At 39.1% G+C, this 20,521-nt stretch overlaps 2 protein-coding genes across 2 annotated transcripts; one reads left to right on the plus strand and one right to left on the minus strand.

The window, feature by feature from the left end:
- The first annotated feature begins 4 nt into the window (after nucleotides 1-4).
- trub2 (TruB pseudouridine (psi) synthase family member 2) lies at nucleotides 5-2,923 on the plus strand. Its single transcript, XM_051416567.1, has 8 exons — nucleotides 5-264; nucleotides 449-583; nucleotides 1,010-1,084; nucleotides 1,186-1,253; nucleotides 1,344-1,425; nucleotides 1,783-1,855; nucleotides 2,058-2,194; nucleotides 2,313-2,923. Exons 1-8 carry the CDS (start codon nucleotides 147-149, stop codon nucleotides 2,630-2,632), a joined length of 1,008 nt encoding a protein of 335 aa, XP_051272527.1. The 5' UTR covers nucleotides 5-146; the 3' UTR covers nucleotides 2,633-2,923.
- Nucleotides 2,924-4,162: 1,239 nt separating this feature from the next.
- On the minus strand, nucleotides 4,163-19,030 carry rab44 (RAB44, member RAS oncogene family). Its single transcript, XM_051416566.1, has 10 exons — nucleotides 18,556-19,030; nucleotides 10,688-16,575; nucleotides 9,918-9,988; nucleotides 8,881-8,969; nucleotides 8,616-8,753; nucleotides 8,450-8,531; nucleotides 6,637-6,751; nucleotides 5,740-5,838; nucleotides 5,584-5,660; nucleotides 4,163-5,460 (listed from the first exon to the last, which is right to left on the minus strand). The coding sequence occupies exons 1-10, from the start codon at nucleotides 18,620-18,622 to the stop codon at nucleotides 5,373-5,375; spliced, it is 6,714 nt and encodes a 2,237-aa protein (XP_051272526.1). The 5' UTR covers nucleotides 18,623-19,030; the 3' UTR covers nucleotides 4,163-5,372.
- Between the last annotated feature and the right edge of the window lie 1,491 nt (nucleotides 19,031-20,521).

A 20,521-nucleotide genomic window follows, 5' to 3' on the forward strand; every position in this document is an offset into this window, starting at 1 on the left:
ATGCGCGAAAGGTTCACATGCCGTAAGGGCGAATAGAGGAAAACCAAACCATGTTGTAGAAAACAAACCCCGGTACTGTACCCGCGAAAAGTCTTAAGAGATGTTACCTAATATAATTTATCTAGAAATCTGAATGTTACTAAATAATGACAACTCCAGCTATTCGGATGTTCCGGGGGTTAGAGGGTCTGTTTTGTGTGTACAAGCCCTCTGGTGTCCACTGGAAACTGGTACGGGATACCATCGAGACTAATCTCCTGAAAGGTGAGGATAACACATCCATAATAAATGTTATCCTTGCAGTTATAATTCTATCTCTCTATTCTATATCTGCTGACAGTGAAGCATGATGCAGCTATTTTACCTTGACTCAAAGTAAATCACTGCACCCTGTTGACCTCTCTCTCTCTCTCTCTGTGTGTGTGTGTGTGTGTGTGTTACATTACAGGTTTAAATGCTACACCGCCCCAACCACTTCCACAGGAGGTCCGCCTCTTGGCACACCCAGTGAGTGAGACTGAAGCACCCAAGGGACTCACACTGTCTGCAGTCTCTGTGGCAGTGCTGTCCAAACATCCTCTGGGTATGTTTGTCCCCTCCACTGCATAGCTTCACCTCCTGGGTCACCTGTTCATACACATCACCACACGATGTATCATCCTTGAATAACAGTTTTCTTTCATATCTTCAAAGCCCCATGTAAGGCTGTCAGCTCTAAGCAGACACTCTAATAATGACCTCTTGTTAATTATTAATTCCATTTGTAGTTTACTTACTCAAGACATGTGATTGTTTGACAAGTCAAAATGTTCAAGCTGATTTTAATTTAGTTTTCACTCCACATTTTCCCCTCTGGTCATGTTAGATTTGACTACATGTAAAGTCTGGTCTGATGGCTCTGCAGGTTTGCATTAGCTGCAATGACTGAATGATATTCAAATGGATTTGTGTCTGTGCCCATTGAGGAGCGCATATGAATGATTAAATGTATATTTTCTGTTTGTATTAGTGACTGGACCTGAATTCCAGCATATTAAAGTTGGAGTAGGACATCGCCTGGATGCACCCTCCTCTGGTGTTCTAGGTATAATTATTTAAGAGCTGATCTCATGAGACAACCCATTTGCTTCACATCATGTTGTATTTAAATACATTAAGTCTCTCTTTTTTATTTTTCTACTTTAGTTCTTGCTGTTGGGAATGGAAACAGGGCCCTGAATGGTCTCACAACATACACAACAAGAGTCACAAGGGTATTTTATAATTTCTCGTTTCATCACATGTACAAAGATACAATGAATATCAATATCTGCATAGGTTTAATGCTGTTTGATATGTTTCAGGATTACACATTGGAGGGTGAATTTGGGACTGCAACAGATGACTTCTCTCACACAGGCAGAGTTGTGGAAAGGTCCACGTATGGTAAGATATCTCAGTTTTTTCCTATTTGTGATCAGTTTCATCAGTTTGTTCACTTTTTCAGTTTTATATATTTACATTTGAGAAGGAGTATTATATCCAAAGACACTTGAAATAATTGGTTACAAAGCTCACTAATGATTTACAATAATATTGTCTAAAAGCCATTCACTCTGTAATACTACTGTCATATTTTTTGATTTTCTATTCATTTGTATTCGTTTGTATCTGTCTAACATTCACTATTTGTGCATGATACACATGAAACATCATGTATTAATCACCAGCCAAACAAAACTGAAGCACCAGTGATTGTGCCTTTGACTGTATCTGACCCTAAAACATTGCTGTGTTCAACAGGTCACATCACGCAGGATAAGCTGGACAGAGTCTTGGCGATGCTGCAGGGAGTCAATCAGAAGGCCTTGTTATTGTATGCTAATGACACTGAATATTCATTTAATTTCTCTAAACATAATATGGACATTTTTGGCACTTCAGTTCCCCCCTAACAGTTTCCCTCTGATTTACTTTTGACTAAGACCTCCTGTACACGTAACACATCAGTCCATAAAGGGCTTTCAGTGGGGCCACAGTAAAGTGCAGCTTGATGACTGTTTATTTTTACTATACAGGTATTCCAATGTAGACATGCGCTCACAGGAAGCCTACGAGATGGCTGCTCAAGGTCTACTGGGTCCAGGCGGGAAATCGACACCTATTTTGACAGGCCTGCGTTGCATTCGCTTCCAGCCCCCCAACTTCACTTTAGGTAAATATTCTTGAACACACAGAAATCCTCATTTGACAATTTGATATTTATATTTAAAAATATATTTTTAGGATACGTACAGATCCTGCCTGATATTTTCTTCTCTCCTTTCTTACAGAGGTGCAGTGTCTGAATGAAACTCAGAAATATTTGCGCAAAGTTGTGCATGAGATAGGACTGGAGCTGCGCAGCACTGCAATGTGTAAAGGAGTCAGACGGACCAGAGATGGCGCTTTCACCCTGCAGGATGCCCTGACCCATCACCACTGGACTGCTTCAGATGTTAAGCAGGCCATCAGACAATACCACTCCTCCAAAAAAAAGAGAAAGGAAACCCACACAAAGATCAAGGACCCAGCATTACAACTACCTGAGGAGACAGCTGGTAAAAAAACTGAAACCTACAACGAAGCAGCAGCAAAAGGTGGAATTAAATAACTTTTTGTTGTGACCAGCAGTTAATAATAAAAAGTTACTCTGGTAGTTGATCCCAAACATCTTACAAAAACAGAACTGCTCAACAGTGACCGGAGATCGTGGTTACTTAGAAAATTGGACACAATTCATGTCATTATTCTTTTGCAAACTTCTCTCTAGCTACAAAATCTCGTGTGACTGTTGCAACGTTTTCACCTTCGTTAAATGTGCGGGTAACATTAACATATTGCCCAAATCTTAAAATGAAAGTGGTTTATTTTTTCTCATTAAATAAACTGAAAAGAATTTTAAGGTGTCTGTTGTTACCGTTAGTTTAGTAGTTATTTCAGTGTCTGTAAACAAGAGATCAAACGGTGCATTAGTACAAAGTGGTTGGTGTCACATAGAGGACTTTTGTATGAATTTTAATTTTGTGTTGATTCTGGCGCCCCTTGTGGACAAAAGCCATAGTGTCCACCACCTCATTACATTAATTTCAAGGGGAATCAGACCCAGGGGCAGGCATTAAGAATAACTACATGGAAACACTCAGTCTGCTCCCTGGTGGTCTTGTGTGCTTATGTAGGCCATACAGAGGAATCAGTATTACATTTTGACTGTTTCATAACCAGTTTAAAACTCCTTGTAGCAGGTTTAAATCAACAATCTTTAAGGTCTGTAGATGAGATGATGGAGCTGATTTATTAGCACACTTACTCCCCCAAGTGACAAAAGGTCAAAGTTTCTTTTCTGGCATTGTTTTGTCGTAATGTATGAAACTAACCAGACATATCCTGTTAACCTGTTTAAGAACCTTCTGTCCCCTGCTGTGGTCGAGTGTTTTTGTCACACAAAAAAAAACAATTTAACCGACAGCTGCCAGACAGCTTTCTCACAGTGAATAGTAATAGATTGTCTGTCTGTAATACAGGAGAAAGAAATGATGACCCCAAACCTTTTGCCCTAACCCGTTCAAACGTTATGTTACAGGTCTGTAATTTCCTCATAAATTCTTATATAAATGTTGGATTGTATGCTTGTCTGTAGACAGATTTGAAAAGTCTCTACAGCAGCTATTTATTGGAAGTTTACTGATTGAACACTGGCTCTGCACTTTGTACCAAATAATATTGTTCTTTCCAGGAAACTTCTTGAAAAGTATTCTGTTATTGCAGACTGGTTAAAAAAAAAGAAAAGTAGGGTTTGTTGTTTAACAGGATAACAAAGTTTACATGGCCCAGCCTAAAACAACAATCTGAATAACTGAGGCCAGGAGGACTAATTCTCCTTAAATGTAGTTAGTGTAGTCAGAGCCAATCACTAATATTAATAATGTAATCGTCCACCGATGATGTTGGAAGATGCTGTCACATCGTTTGTTTGCCACAATAGCTCCTTTGGGATGTTATGAGGTTATTGCAGTGGCGCCATTGTTGTCATGCTCTTCATACCAGTGAAGGACTTGTTGTCCCAGTGGGAACACTGTTGTCTTTGTCAGTGTGGAAACACACAACTTCCACAAGGACACAAATTAACTTGGAGAGCATGCAGTTGTTGTTCTGGAGGTTTATTAAGCTGAGACATAACAGAACAGTTCGGTATTTAGCGACACAAGTTATAGGGACATGCACAGATAATTTTATATGTACAGTTTATTTAAAGCCTGTTAAGTCTGTCACCACCACTGTTTTTAATTATAGAGGCAGGAAATGTATTTATGATGATCTGATCTTCCTGGCAACTGTGTGACCCACTGAAAGTAGGACGAATGCCAACACAGTTCATTTTAAACAGATGTTGAACATAGAAAATCACAATACACTTTATGTAATTATTGAATAACTGTGGGCTAAACAGCTACAAAGATTAAAACATGCTTATGTTCATAATACATTTCATACTGGAAATATAGGAACACTTATGATATAAATATACTCACAATTTAGTAGTTACCACAGTTTGGTACCATGTTTTGTAACTTCCAACAAGGTTACTTGCCTGTTCATAGTTATAGATTCATAATTTAAAGACATACGCATACTACTTTTAATATATATTTATATTATGGAAGTAAAATTAGAGACACTGTTGAACAAATACTCAATATTTTACAATATAGAGTATATAATCTTTTTACTGTTTTTCTTTTTTCCACTAAGGACCTGAGAAACGGTTCTGAACTGAAAGTGCTGAAGTACTAAAACATTGGTATCTCAGTTAGATTAATTATTACAGTCTGTACTCTACAAATATTGACTTGATGTGATCATTTGAATTGCACAAGAAGAGTAAGGCTATTATATTCCAGAAGGAAAATCAATCTGTTACGTTAAAACAAACAGTGCAAAATGCAAAAGATTATTCATGTATAACTATTTCTTTGATCTCTTACAACTGACCTGCCACCACAGAAAGCCTGCACCAGCTTTACAGTTTTGTATAAACATGAAGGTACGCAGTAAATATACATCAGAATCCCCTCTGGGGTTTCCTCTTCCAGTAAAAGCTCATCTGAAAATGCTCCATTTTAACAAGTATATTTTATGCAACTTACTCTTAAACTGTTCTCTACTGTATATTGTCCTCAAGATCAATCATTTACTTGTTACAAATAAAACAGCTAAAGGTAATCGTGCAAAGGAAATTAACATATACATCTGTGTAAATGAAGACATTTTAAAATCAAACTGATTACAAGAAGAAGAAATGTACATAAAAAACTTTCCATGTGCAGCCACAGATGCTTTTGACCCACATCATTTCAGCAACATCCTGATGATTTTTTCTGTGTGGGCTCTCTGTGTAACACCGTGGTTTTTTCTGTTGTGTCAGCATTTTGACTCAACATCCTGGCAACAAAACAACCAGTGTTAGAAGAATATTAAAGAGCATGCTTTTAAAGAAATCCCCCATGGGTGAGATAGATGAGACAAGATAAAGGAAAAGTCAGTTACAGATGTCAAATGTGTTACCTGGCCACGGTTTCCAAAGACTGAACCACATTTTCACCTGTGGCAGCACTGCACTCCATGAATTCAAAGTTGTACTCCTGTGGAAGTGAGTGTTCAGTGTTTGATGAATGATTCAGTTTAATAGGGGCGAGGGGAAGTAAAGCCAAAGAGCCATACCTTAGCGAGAATTTCTGCTTCCTTAGTTTGAACTCTGCGTTCTGCGTGATCACTCTTGTTCCCAAGAAGTAAAATGGTCGTGTTTTCTGCAGCCCCTTCCTGCAGAACATAGATTAGTTTGTTTGGATTGCCATTCAGACATCTTTCTACAGGCTAATCTGACCGTATGTACTCTAAATCCTAGTTTCATTTTGTCTAAAAATAAATAAGTGTGCACTGAATATGATAAGCATTGACATATCAGTATTGGAATGGAATTGGAAGTGCTGCCGATACCAAAAGTAGATTATGCATAATTTATTAAATTCAATAATGCAATCAATTATTGGATTATAATTATTGATGCATTAATGTTTACATCAATTTAATGTTGCACTTTAATGTTAACTACTTTATACACTGCTTCATCTATAAAAATACTAAATGTATTAATTCTCATGTTTTGTATTAATAATCTTACTCTGCAAAGTAGCTAGAACACAACAAACAAGATGAACAAAATTAAGAACAACAACATAGAATTGGCCAAACTTCTCACTGACTTGTTTGTTTAAGTAGGTCATATAGAGGCAGCCGTATTAAACTGAGACTGTTTCATAACCAGTTAGTGCAGTTCTTCAGTAAATATACTTTTTTAGTTTAGACTATATTCAGATTAGGTTCTTGAGGTTAGCTATACTTATGTCACATCAGAGGAGGTTCTCTAGCAGTGGCAACGAATGCCTGGTGAGATTTTTAGACTTGTTTACTTTTTCTTTGATCATCAGTACAAACAATACCCATTATAACAAAAACACAAATTACACATACATATAAAGATTTTGTTGCAACTTTACAGTACGTCTGACCATAAATAAAAACATTTAAACAGCCACTGAAGCTTTAAGTGAACCATACCTGAATACATGTTGCCCAGTAGCTGACTGCAGAGAAACTCTGAGAGGAAGTGATGTCATACATCAAGAGAAATGCCTGGGCTTTATGTAAAATCTGTCTTGTGAGGCTGTGAAACCTTTGAAGGGAAATAAAGAATGTAATCAGAGATTTGAAGCCACTAACCTTACACAACACAACAATTTAATTACTTTTCTCACAGCCATTTAAAAGTGAACATCCCAAATGAAACACCCGAGCATGACTTAACACCCCCAAAGGTAGAATATGTGCTTCGAAGAGTCTAATGATACTGGTTAGTTGAGTTTGAAGGGAGTCCCCTGCAGTTTTTCTCAAGAGACGCATTCAATCTGTCCTGAAAATTCTGATGATGTGAACACAGTGATTGCTCAATTGCCTCTGCAATCAATGTCGAATGAATTATTATATTTTAAAGCCACAAAGTTAGTCTAATTCGTCTTTTATTATTATTGTTATTATTATTATATTATTGTATCTGTGTTGTGGGGCTTTTACACTAAATATGAATCCATATCAGCTTATAGCAAAAATAAAATAAAATGGATCTTGCACTGGGTTAAAATGAGTTTAACTTCCAAACGCTAATTTTTTGTGTACATCTCAGTGCTGACATTAACTGCACTTCCCAAAAGCCTTTTTTATTTTAATCTGAATACCTCAACCAACATGCAACATGTGGAGTCAACACACAGAAATGTGACACAGACTGTTTTTTCCACATTGCTGAGGTGTGCCAAACCACTTTTGAAACAGGTTACAACCTGGCCTGAAGGAGACTTCTCAACACACTGAGTGCTTTGAGCAACATGTTTAGGAAAGCTGCTGCTTGGGGTCTCTCATACTTAAAATATCTTTGGCTGGCTACAATAGCAAGTGGATAGAGTATGTTACTTATGTAAGCATCATCACACATGCTCATCAGAAGCCTTGGCTGACTGTGCTGGAGGACCCAGGACACTGCCTTCAGATTGGGTGACAAGCAAGCCCTCAGGACAGAGACAGTGCTGAGCCACCAGATTGGCAACATGCATCAGTACTCCACTTCCAGGAATAAAAAGAACACATGGTGCAGGTTGCACAAAATCCAGGCCAGCATAAACCACATAATCACACCCTGTACCTTTTGTTGATGCCTATTACCTTCCCTCCTACCAATAACTAGTTACTACTCCTACCCACAGCAGTCATCAGGCTGACGGCTGCTGGACCAGACAGTGCACCTCGTCATATAATCAGGGAATGATCTGGTCAGCTTTTAGATGTCCTTACAGACATCTTTCAGCTTGTGGCCTTCATTATCACAATACCAAAAAAGTGCGTCTGCAACAGCTTCAAGATGTTCGTCAGGAGGCACACAAAGCCAGCAATTGTATTTTTTCTTCTTTTATGGCGACTTCAAGATTGACTTTAAGTACTGTACCTCAACATAGACAGATTAAGGGGGCCTCAAAACATCTAAATAGTTATTATTAATGTTGGATGTAGTGTTTGATTTTACACCCCTATTTATTTTTTGGCTGAACTTTTGAAGATAAGGTCAGATGAAATGTGAAAGATGACCTGAATTCTAGCATGGGAAAAGTTTACAACCTTAGGCTTCGGTCCTATCATAATAAATTTCCCACTGTATCTTTGATGTCCCATTTTTTTTTATGATACTCCTAAAAATGATAACATAACTGGGATCACTCATATTTATTCTCTGCAATACAACTTGGTTTCACCTGTAGTTCATATGTTTGATTACGACAGCGATAATTGGTGTCTCAGTAATGTACGGTCAACGGAAACTTACCTTTCTTGACCTGCTGTATCCCACAACTGTAGCACCACAGGTTTTCCATCCACTAGCACAGTCCACACGCAGGAATCAAGTCCTAAAAAATATATTTATGTTACATTATTCTGTATATTTTCACACACTTGAGGGGAATATAGTCGGATAAAGATCAGGCTCTTACCAACAGATGCGGGTAAATCTAAAGAAAACTTCCCACTTTGAGCTCTTTTCATGAAAGAGGTTTTTCCCACACTGCTGTCTCCAACCATCACCACGTTGTACCTGTTTGATCTGAGATCTGCTCCTCTGGAAGTATCTGCTGAAAAGAAAACAAACACTTTATGGTAACACGTTATTTTTATATTTCTCAGTATTAAACTTCCCTTTCTCATTATCTGTCTTCAATCAGCTACATTCTGTTGTGTAAGTATTAACGTTCTGTTTACCCAGAGAAACTGTCTTTTGACTCTCTTGACTCAGGTGGATTTCAGTGTTAGGATGTCGAACCGGATTCACTCGTTCAGGAGTCTTCCCACTGTGGAGCAGACAACCCACCATAGTTCAAAGCAAACACAGCACATACAGTGACATACTAAAAGTTTGTCATATTCAGTGAGTTTTTAGTTGTCGGTCATCATAATTCCCCACCCAATGTTTGCATTTCTTTGAGAGATGCATCTACTAAACTGTAGACATTATAGCCACAAGTTTATATTTGAAAAAAAAAAAACTTCATGAAAGGAAAAATATTTGACTGACATTTGGTGTGTGGTGTACATCTTAGAAGAATTTGGAGCATTTGAAACCAAATTGTGATCATTTGTAAAGTGTTTTAAAGCTGAGTCAGATGTTTTTACACTCTTTAAAAGTACAGGCCTTTGTCTGTCCTCTATTAGTCACTTGTTAAAAAGTTTAACTGATAGAGATCAGCCGGAGAAAACAAACCTGTTTATTCTACATGCTGTCTGTACTACACTATGTACAGAAGGATTAGTGCAGACATAAGGTCTGCATGAGTCACAAGCTTAGCCTCTAAGGATGAGTCACATAGATGAGTGGTAAAACATCTTCATCAGTTCAATGAATATGTTTCATTTGGAACTGAAGGTCTTTGTTCTAAATGATAACACATAAAGTAACATTATCCAGAATAGATTAAAAACTAATGCAGAATTACAATAGGACATAATGAGTAGTACCGTACTGCCACAGAACTCTTGATATAGTAATTGTTTACTGATTCTGATTATCTTGTGCAGCTAACATAAGAAAATAGACCTTTTACGATGATATGATGGCTGAGGTTATAGTGGGTGGTTCATTGCTGTATATAGCCAATAGGATCCAATGTACTTAATTCAATTAATTAAACTGTAACAGATCATTTTACTTACAAACTATTTTGTGATACAAACCCAGCCAGGTAGATCAACACTTTACTATGCATTTATATCCCTGTTCTGTATCTCAGTGTTGGACTTACCTCACAGGCCTTGAATGCTCTCCTGCCTTTGAGGTGATGTTAGATGATGCTTTCTTGTCACTTTCATCAACCTGCACAGACAAAAACATCTCAGTCTTGATATGACAGTTGGGGAGATTCTACAATGATTGTTATTGTGACATTTTGATATGCAGCATACATATGGTTTTCTCTTTGGTTTGTCAAATGATGAGTGTAATCTTCAATTGTTTTAGCTCTTGGAAGTCAACAATTACAGATCAATGCTATGCTTTCAGGTATCTTATTTGCCATAACTTTGTGACTGGCTGTCAGTGAGGCCTATGTGTGGACACCACCATACAGATCAAGAAGTCAGATACGTGTTTATGTTCTCCTTTTTATCATGTGAAACGTGTAGTGTGAACCACATGTTCCTCATTTTGGTTCCTTGTGTCATTTTGTTCTTCTTGCAACAAACACTTGACCAATGTACAAGAGGTTTTAAGCAAATGGGAAGTACAGCACAACATAGATTCACTGTGCCAAAGAACACTAAGAATTATCCACTAATAACCATCTGCGTCAGGCTAAAGGCCCAGAATTATAAATACAATAAAGGTGCACAATGTTTAGAAAGTACACTGGTCATAAGTAATAAGATAACTGAAATACAGTGCAAACAACTATCTGTTCATCAGCTTAAGAACAATGTGGCAATCAATCATAGCTGAAGATTCCCAGGAAGAATACTTTGATTGTAAAAAATAAACAATTAAACAACAAAAAAAAAACTACTCTTTGCTGCTTACCTCTGTTATTTTGTCCAGGCCAAAAGATTCTTCTTCAGTTGTCTTGATGACACTTTCATCTCTGCCATTCTGTGTATTTGGTAATCTTTCCCCTCTTCCAGTTTGGTTTTCATTGTTTTGGTGTCCATGTGACTTCCGGTGAGATCCCATTTTTCTTCTTCTTCCACCAGATGCTGATTCTGACATTATGTCATGTTTGGGAGAAGTGGATGGCATTATAGGGGGATAATTGGGAGTTAGCTGATGCTCTGTTTCTACTAGTTGGCCATGAGAAACAGGATTTTCCTCAAATGTCTGGTGAGATGGGGGTTTGAAGTGAGACTCACCGGTTTGGCTGTACTCCACTGTTTCGAATACTTTTTCTTTCCTTTGTTCTGAATCACTGTCTTTGTCTTCTATGTAAAGTTGTAGCTCTTGTTTGATGCCTCCAACATTTGTTGCGGTTTCTGTTGCCTCATTATCCACCTCCTGCTTTTGATTCAAGTCTTCCCTTTTGCTTTGTGATCCGAGATTCTTGCGGGTGGAGCCCATCTTTCTTCTCCTGCTGCTTGAATTTAAATTGGGACTTGCATTCTTCATATCGAGATTTATATTGGGAGCTCCTTCATTCACGCTGTTTGGCTCTTGTATTTCAGCCTGGGCACTCTTGTGCTCCTCTGCACCTCCTCCTCTGACTACAGATTTCACTGTTTCCAAATCTACTATGTTTACTGGTCTTTCCTCATCATTTTGTGTACCCTGTGTGGTTTCACTTAAAGACACAAAGCTCACCCCACTGATACCAGTGTTTGTATTGTTTATATCAGCTACCTGAACAACAGGATTAACAACTTCTTCATTGTGGGAGGCTGACTGTCCAGGAGTGGGAGCCTTCAATTCATCTATGTCTGATATCACATCACTCTGTATTCTCTGCAGGTCAGAGATACTGCTTCGTGAGTTCTTGTGAACGGCTCCGGTTTCAGTAGTTTCCTGTTGTTGTTTATACACAGGACTCAGTGACGGTTTTGCATTTTCATTCTGTGATTCCTCTGTAGTTACAATCATTAGTATCTCCGGCACAACTTCCATTTTGTCCAAAATTTTCATCTCAGCTTCAATGTTAAAGTCGCTTTCTTTTGTTTCATCTTTGTTGTCCATTCCTTCCTCTGGTTTCTTATGGAGTTGAGTCCGGCGAGTAGAGCCCATCTTTCTCCTCTTCTGGTTGGATTTCCCTGCATCTGCTTTGACATTTTCCTTGAGACCAATGTCAATTAGAGCCACAGTGTTTTTGTTGTATGCAGCAGACAACAGTTCAGGATGAGTGATCTCTTGTGAAGCATTCATTTCTTGGACTTCATGGTCTTTCTTTGTCGGATCTTCAAATTCTTCTCCAACTTCCTGCCCAGAAAGTTTCACATCCATTAAACTCTCCGCTTCTGTATAGTCTTTGATCGTGACATCTCCCACAGTTCCTATTGTACCATGTGTCTGCTGCATATTACTTTCTTGTCCCAGTGAGTCTTTGTCACAAGATAAAGCTTCCGTCTTTTGGGCTTGATAGGCACCTTCTTGCTCAAGAACATCCGAAGTAATTGACCTTGTGACATTGTCATCATGATATGAGATATTCTGTATGTCTGAATCATCCTCTGGTGATTGTATCAAGTCAGTTTTAACTGTGTCATATCCTGTAAACTGACTTAAATTCTCAGGCTGTTTTATGAGATTCTTTTCCTCCTCATAGATGCCCTCCTTGGATTTGACAGAGCCCTTTTTGCCTGAGCTTGAAGTAATGTCTGTTGTCACAATTGTACTGTTGTCCATTACATTCTGTGACAAAACTGTGGCTTCCTCTGGCATCTTTTCAGTGTTCTCTTCATTAATCAAAGATCTAATTTTTCTTACTGGAGCCGGTTTGAGGTCTTGATCAGTTTCCTCTTTTAACTCTTCATGCCAAGTTGTAGTCGTTGCTAATGACATTTTTGTTGTTTCAAGGGTTTCATCACCCACGTTACCTTCTATAGCTTCTTTTTTCTGTTCATGGTATGATTCAGCAATATGTTCCTTAACCTGCTGTCGTCCTTTATTCCTTCGACTAGATCCCAGTTTTCTTCTGTTCCCAATAGGGTTGAGGCCTGTGTGGGTTTTTTCTTCCATTCTCACAGAGTTGTCCAGGGGATTGGAGACCAAAGGAGCATTTGTTTCTGATTGCAGGGTTTGTGAAGAACATTCACTCTCCTTAACTGAAGAGAAATCAATTTGATGCAGCTCTTGAATTTGTGTTGTTGTGACTGTCTCTTCATGCACTTCATTTACAACATCTTGTGAATGCAGAGCTCCTCTGACGTGACATACGTTTACATGCTCTATTTGTTCCTCATTTGATGATGAAATTACTGTTTGCTCAATGCTGTGTTCAATTTCAGTGTACACTATATCGTCTGATTTTAAATGTGACTCACTCACCAAATAGTTAACCTGTAAATTTCCATCTTGTCTTAAAAATTCTGTCTCCTTGTCTTTTTCCTTGCTTTCTTTTTCTGTTACAGAATCCACAGTTGGGAGTTCTTCTTCTGGCATCTCCATGGATTTTGATTGGTCGATGAGCTGTTGATCTCCTGTTGAACTTGAATTTAAATATGAACTTGTAAGCTCGGAGATGCCAGTAAGTGTGCCAACATGACCACTAACCTCTTCAGTTTGAGCAGTGTCAAATGTGTCCACTCCTTCCAGTGACTTTTCCAGCACTGCTGTTTCAATTGTTAAAGCCATTTTGGATGTTTCAAGGTCTTCATTATCCCTGGTATTTCCAACAACTTCCTCTGTAGGTCTGTGGTATGATTCCGCAACAGACTCCTTGGCACGCTGTCTTCCTTTATTTCTTCGGCTAGACCCCAGTTTTCTTCTGTTCCCAATGGGGTTGAAGTCTGTGTCATCTTGCTGAGTTTGTGAGTCCAAAGGAACATGTATTTCTGATTGCGGGGTTTGTAAAGAAGAGTCACTCTCCTCTATTTCAGATAAGAGTCCTTCCTTCTCCTGATGAACTGTTTGTTCAGCACTGGATTTTGCATCATGCTCTTCTTGGCCTTCAATCTCACACACCTGACCTACTGCAGTGTCTCCTATTTCAATGTCACTGATCTGTAGTTTCTCTGTATCATATACATGATAATCCTCATTTGTCTGCTCTACAGGCTCAAAGTTGTTTTCTTTTGTAGGATGCTTTTCCTGTTTGTCATCAGGATTTGAATCTTCCTGCTTGGCAGCAGAATCATTAGTACTTTTCACAATCAACTCAGCTTGGTCTATCAGGTTTCCAGAAATTATTTCTGAATTTTCTGTGGCATCATGTGTTGCACTTTCAGAGGATTGATCGATGTCATGTGTTAGCTTAAGCTCCTGTTCATGTACTTTGTTTACATCATCTCCTAAATGATGAGCACCTCTGACGTCTTGAATCTGAAGAGTGTCAGATTTGTCCATTCCTTCCAGCGTGGCTCTCACTGATTTATCAGACTCCTCCACTTTAAAGTCAGTCTCACTTTCATCATGATCTTCTTGAAGATTTTCACTTTTAGGAATTAAACTTTCCAGGTTAGACTCTGAATAACTTGTTGTAGTGGGGTTCTGGACCTCAGAAGAATAACCAGGCATAATGGCTGAATACAAAGAGCTATCATGTTCTGCAGACGTGATGACATCATGTTCACTCCCTTGACTTAATTTTTCCTGAGTCGTTCTCTCTATTGCCACAAACATTTGTGTTGTTTCAAGGTCTTCATTATCCCTGGTATTTCCAACAACTTCCTCTGTAGGTCTGTGGTATGATTCCGCAACAGACTCCTTGGCACGCTGTCTTCCTTTATTTCTTCGGCTAGACCCCAGTTTTCTTCTGTTCCCAATGGGGTTGAAGTCTGTGTCGTCTTGCCGAGGTTGGGAGTCCAAAGGAACATGTATTTCTGATTGCAAGGTTTGTAAAGAAGAGTCACTCTCCTCCATTTCAGATAAGAGTCCTTCCTTCTCCTGATGAACTGTTTGTTCAGCACTGGGTTTTACATCATGCTCTACTTGGCCTTCAATCTCATATACCTGACCTACTGCAGTGTCTCCTATTTCAATGTCACTGATCTGTAGTTTCTCAGTATCATATACATGATAATCCTCATTTGTCTGCTCTACAGGCTCAAAGTTGTTTTCTTTTGTAGGATGCTTTTCCTGTTTGTCATCAGGATTTGAATCTTCCTGCTTGGCAGCAGAATCATTAGTACTTTTCACAATCAACTCAGCTTGGTCTATCAGGTTTCCAGAAATTATTTCTGAATTTTCTGTGGCATCATGTGTTGCACTTTCAGAGGATTGATCGATTTCATGTGTTAGCTTAAGCTCCTGTTCATGTACTTTGTTTACATCATCCTCTGAATGATGAGCACCTCTGACATCTTGAATCTGAAGAGTGTCAGATTTGTCCATTCCTTCCAGCGTGGCTCCCACTGATTTATCAGACTCCTCCACTTTAAAGTCAGTCTCTCTTTCATCAGGATCTTCTTGAAGATTTTCATTTTTAGGAATTAAACTTTCCAGGTTAGACTCTGAATAACTTGTTGTATTGGGGTTCTGGACCTCAGAAGAATAACCAGGCATAATGGCTGAATACAAAGAGCTATCATGTTCTGCAGACGTGATGACATTATGTTCACTCCCTTGACTCAATTTTTCCTGACTTGTTCTCTCTATTGCCACTAACATTTGTGTTGTATCAAGGTCTTCATTACCTCTGGTAAGTTCTACAACTTCTTCTTTGTGTTCATGGTATGATTCTGCAACAGACTCCTTAACCTTCTGTCTTCCTTCTTTTCTTCGGCTAGACCCCAGTTTTCTTCTGTTCCCAATGGGGTTGAAGTCTGTGTCATCTTGCTGAGTTTGGGAGTCCAAAGGAACATGTATTTCTGATTGCGGGGTTTGTAAAGAAGAGTCACTCTCCTCTATTTCAGATAAGAGTCCTTCCTTCTCCTGATGAACTGTTTGTTCAGCACTGGATTTTGCATCATGCTCTTCTTGGCCTTCAATCTCACACACCTGACCTACTGCAGTGTCTCCTATTTCAATGTCACTGATCTGTAGTTTCTCTGTATCATATACATGATAATCCTCATTTGTCTGCTCTACAGGCTCAAAGTTGTTTTCTTTTGTAGGATGCTTTTCCTGTTTGTCATCAGGATTTGAATCTTCCTGCTTGGCAGCAGAATCATTAGTACTTTTCACAATCAACTCAGCTTGGTCTATCAGGTTTCCAGAAATTATTTCTGAATTTTCTGTGGCATCATGTGTTGCACTTTCAGAGGATTGATCGATGTCATGTGTTAGCTTAAGCTCCTGTTCATGTACTTTGTTTACATCATCTCCTAAATGATGAGCACCTCTGACGTCTTGAATCTGAAGAGTGTCAGATTTGTCCATTCCTTCCAGCGTGGCTCTCACTGATTTATCAGACTCCTCCACTTTAAAGTCAGTCTCACTTTCATCATGATCTTCTTGAAGATTTTCACTTTTAGGAATTAAACTTTCCAGGTTAGACTCTGAATAACTTGTTGTAGTGGGGTTCTGGACCTCAGAAGAATAACCAGGCATAATGGCTGAATACAAAGAGCTATCATGTTCTGCAGACGTGATGACATCATGTTCACTCCCTTGACTTAATTTTTCCTGAGTCGTTCTCTCTATTGCCACAAACATTTGTGTTGTTTCAAGGTCTTCATTATCCCTGGTATTTCCAACAACTTCCTCTGTAGGTCTGTGGTATGATTCCGCAACAGACTCCTTGGCACGCTGTCTTCCTTTATTTCTTCGGCTAGACCCCAGTTTTCTTCTGTTCCCAATGGGGTTGAAGTCTGTGTCGTCTTGCTGAGGTTTGGGAGTCCAAAGGAACATGTATTTCTGATTGCAAGGTTTGTAAAGAAGAGTCACTCTCCTCCATTTCAGATAAGAGTCCTTCCTTCTCCTGATGAACTGTTTGTTCAGCACTGGGTTTTACATCATGCTCTACTTGGCCTTCAATCTCATATACCTGACCTACTGCAGTGTCTCCTATTTCAATGTCACTGATCTGTAGTTTCTCAGTATCATATACATGATAATCCTCATTTGTCTGCTCTACAGGCTCAAAGTTGTTTTCTTTTGTAGGATGCTTTTCCTGTTTGTCATCAGGATTTGAATCTTCCTGCTTGGCAGCAGAATCATTAGTACTTTTCACAATCAACTCAGCTTGGTCTATCAGGTTTCCAGAAATTATTTCTGAATTTTCTGTGGCATCATGTGTTGCACTTTCAGAGGATTGATCGATGTCATGTGTTAGCTTAAGCTCCTGTTCATGTACTTTGTTTACATCATCCTCTGAATGATGAGCACCTCTGACGTCTTGAATCTGAAGAGTGTCAGATTTGTCCATTCCTTCCAGCGTGGCTCTCACTGATTTATCAGACTCCTCCACTTTAAAGTCAGTCTCACTTTCATCAGGATCTTCTTGAAGATTTTCATTTTTAGGAATTAAACTTTCCAGGTTAGACTCTGAATAACTTGTTGTAGTGGGGTTCTGGACCTCAGAAGAATAACCAGGCATAATGGCTGAATACAAAGAGCTATCATGTTCTGCAGACGTGATGACATCATGTTCACTCCCTTGACTCAATTTTTCCTGACTTGTTCTCTCTATTGCCACAAACATTTGTGTTGTTTCAAGGTCTTCATTACCCCTGGTAATTTCCAACAACTTCCTCTTTGTGTTCGTGGTATGATTCTGCAACAGACTCCCTTAACCTTCTGTCTTCCTTTTTTTCTTCGGCTAGACCCCAGTTTTCTTCTGTTCCCAATGGGGTTGAAGTCTGTGTCATCTTGCCGAGGTTTGGGAGTCCAAAGGAACATGTATTTCTGATTGCAAGGTTTGTAAAGAAGAGTCACTCTCCTCCATTTCAGATAAGAGTCCTTCCTTCTCCTGATGAACTGTTTGTTCAGCACTGGGTTTTGCATCATGCTCTTCTTGGCCTTCAATCTCATATACCTGACCTACTGCAGTGTCTCCTATTTCAATGTCACTGATCTGTAGTTTCTCTGTATCATATACATGATAATCCTCATTTGTCTGCTCTACAGGCTCAAAGTTGTTTTCTTTTGTAGGATGCTTTTCCTGTTTGTCATCAGGATTTGAATCTTCCTGCTTGGCAGCAGAATCATTAGTACTTTTCACAATCAACTCAGCTTGGTCTATCAGGTTTCCAGAAATTATTTCTGAATTTTCTGTGGCATCATGTGTTGCACTTTCAGAGGATTGATCGATTTCATGTGTTAGCTTAAGCTCCTGTTCATGTTCTTTGTTTACATCATCCTCTAAATGATGAGCACCTCTGACATCTTGAATCTGAAGAGTGTCAGATTTGTCCATTCCTTCCAGCGTGGCTCTCACTGATTTATCAGACTCCTCCACTTTAAAGTCAGTCTCTCTTTCATCAGGATCTTCTTGAAGATTTTCACTTTTAGGAATTAAACTTTCCAGGTTAGACTCTGAATAACTTGTTGTAGTGGGGTTCTGGACCTCAGAAGAATAACCAGGCATAATGGCTGAATACAAAGAGCTATCATGTTCTGCAGACGTGATGACATCATGTTCACTCCCTTGACTCAATTTTTCCTGACTCGTTCTCTCTATTGCCACTAACATTTGTGTTGTATCAAGGTCTTCATTATCCCTGGTAAGTTCCTACAACTTCTTCTTTGGGTCTCATGGTATGATTCTGCAACAGACTCCTTAGCCTTCTGTCTTCCTTTATTTCTTCGGCTAGACCCCAGTTTTCTTCTGTTCCCAATGGGGTTGAAGTCTGTGTCATCTTGCTGAGTTTGGGAGTCCAAAGGAACATGTATTTCTGATTGCGGGGTTTGTAAAGAAGAGTCACTCTCCTCCATTTCAGATAAGAGTCCTTCCTTCTCCTGATGAACTGTTTGTTCAGCACTGGGTTTTGCATCATGCTCTTCTTGGCCTTCAATCTCACACACCTGACCTACTGCAGTGTCTCCTATTTCAATGTCACTGATCTGTAGTTTCTCTGTATCATATACATGATAATCCTCATTTGTCTGCTCTACAGGCTCAAAGTTGTTTTCTTTTGTAGGATGCTTTTCCTGTTTGTCATCAGGATTTGAATCTTCCTGCTTGGCAGCAGAATCATTAGTACTTTTCACAATCAACTCAGCTTGGTCTATCAGGTTTCCAGAAATTATTTCTGAATTTTCTGTGGCATCATGTGTTGCACTTTCAGAGGATTGATCGATGTCATGTGTTAGCTTAAGCTCCTGTTCATGTACTTTGTTTACATCATCCTCCTAAATGATGAGCACCTCTGACGTCTTGAATCTGAAGAGTGTCAGATTTGTCCATTCCTTCCAGCGTGGCTCCCACTGATTTATCAGACTCCTCCACTTTAAAGTCAGTCTCTCTTTCATCAGGATCTTCTTGAAGATTTTCATTTTTAGGAATTAAACTTTCCAGGTTAGACTCTGAATAACTTGTTGTAGTGGGGTTCTGGACCTCAGAAGAATAACCAGGCATAATGGCTGAATACAAAGACCTATCATGTTCTGCAGACGTGATGACATCATGTTCACTCCCTTGACTTAATTTTTCCTGAGTCATTCTCTCTATTGCCACAAACATTTGTGTTGTTTCAAGGTCTTCATTATCCCTGGTATTTCCAACAACTTCCTCTGTAGGTCTGTGGTATGATTCTGCAACAGACTCCTTGGCACGCTGTCTTCCTTTATTTCTTCGGCTAGACCCCAGTTTTCTTCTGTTCCCAATGGGGTTGAAGTCTGTGTCGTCTTGCTGAGGTTGGGAGTCCAAAGGAACATGTATTTCTGATTGCGGGGTTTGTAAAGAAGAGTCACTCTCCTCCATTTCAGATAAGAGTCCTTCCTTCTCCTGATGAACTGTTTGTTCAGCACTGGGTTTTACATCATGCTCTACTTGGCCTTCAATCTCATATACCTGACCTAGTGCAGTGTCACTCATCTGTAGTTTCTTGGTATCATATACATTATAATCTTCATTTGTCTGTTCTAGAGTCGCAAAGTTGTTTTCTTTTGTAGGATGCTCTTCCTGTTTGTCATCAGGATTTGTATCTTCCTGCTTGGCAGCAGAATCATCTTTACTTTTCACAATCAACTCAGCTTGGTCTATCAGGTTTACAGAAATTATTTCTGGATTTTCTGTGGCATCATGTGTCGCACTTTCAGAGGAGTGATCGATGTCATGCATTTGTGATGGATTACACTCCTGTTCATGGACTTTGTTTACAGCATCCTCTGAATGATAAGCACCTCTGACTTCAGATAAGATGAAATGCTGAGTTTGTTCCTCATCTTTAGGCAACTCATCTTTTTTTGATGAAAATATGTCTTGCTCAACACTGTATTCAAGTTCAGTATTCTCTCCAGGGCTGCTTTTATCTGTGGTTATCTCTGATGTGGTAGAAAACTGTATTACTGATGTTAAATGAGACTCACTCACTAAATAGCTGCCCTGCTCCTCGTCTCTTTCTTTGCAGTCTTTTTCTGTTACAGAATACACATTGAGAAGTTCTTCTTCTGCCTTCTCCATAGAATTTGATTGGTTGATTAGCTGTTGATCTACTGTGGGACATGAAAGTAGACTTGAAGTAGTTAACTCAGAGATGGCAACAAGATGTGCATTTTGTTTGACTTCCTCACCCTGAAGAGTATCAGATGTGTTAGTCCCTCCCAGCATGCTTTCCACTAATTTACAAGAATCAGACACTACTTTGTAGTCCATCTCATCTTCATCTTGTT

Source organism: Dicentrarchus labrax, unplaced genomic scaffold (genome assembly GCF_905237075.1).
Source record: "Dicentrarchus labrax unplaced genomic scaffold, dlabrax2021, whole genome shotgun sequence".
NCBI classification, from domain to species: domain Eukaryota; kingdom Metazoa; phylum Chordata; class Actinopteri; family Moronidae; genus Dicentrarchus; species Dicentrarchus labrax.

Bases quoted from the DNA above. Each gene is read 5' to 3' on its own strand.
- rab44 (XM_051416566.1), bottom strand. From the start codon at position 18,622: ATGGAGGAGAGTGACTCTTCTTTACAAACCCCGCAATCAGAAATACAT. The intron at 5,839-6,636 runs GTATGGTTCACT...TATGTTCTGCAG, and splicing joins ACTGGGCAACATGTATTCAG to GAAGGGGCTGCAGAAAACAC. The intron at 5,661-5,739 runs GTATGGCTCTTT...TCACTTCCACAG, and splicing joins AAGCAGAAATTCTCGCTAAG to GAGTACAACTTTGAATTCAT.
- trub2 (XM_051416567.1), top strand. From the start codon at position 147: ATGACAACTCCAGCTATTCGGATGTTCCGGGGGTTAGAGGGTCTGTTT. The intron at 584-1,009 runs GTATGTTTGTCC...TGTTTGTATTAG, and splicing joins GCTGTCCAAACATCCTCTGG to TGACTGGACCTGAATTCCAG. The intron at 2,195-2,312 runs GTAAATATTCTT...CCTTTCTTACAG, and splicing joins GCCCCCCAACTTCACTTTAG to AGGTGCAGTGTCTGAATGAA.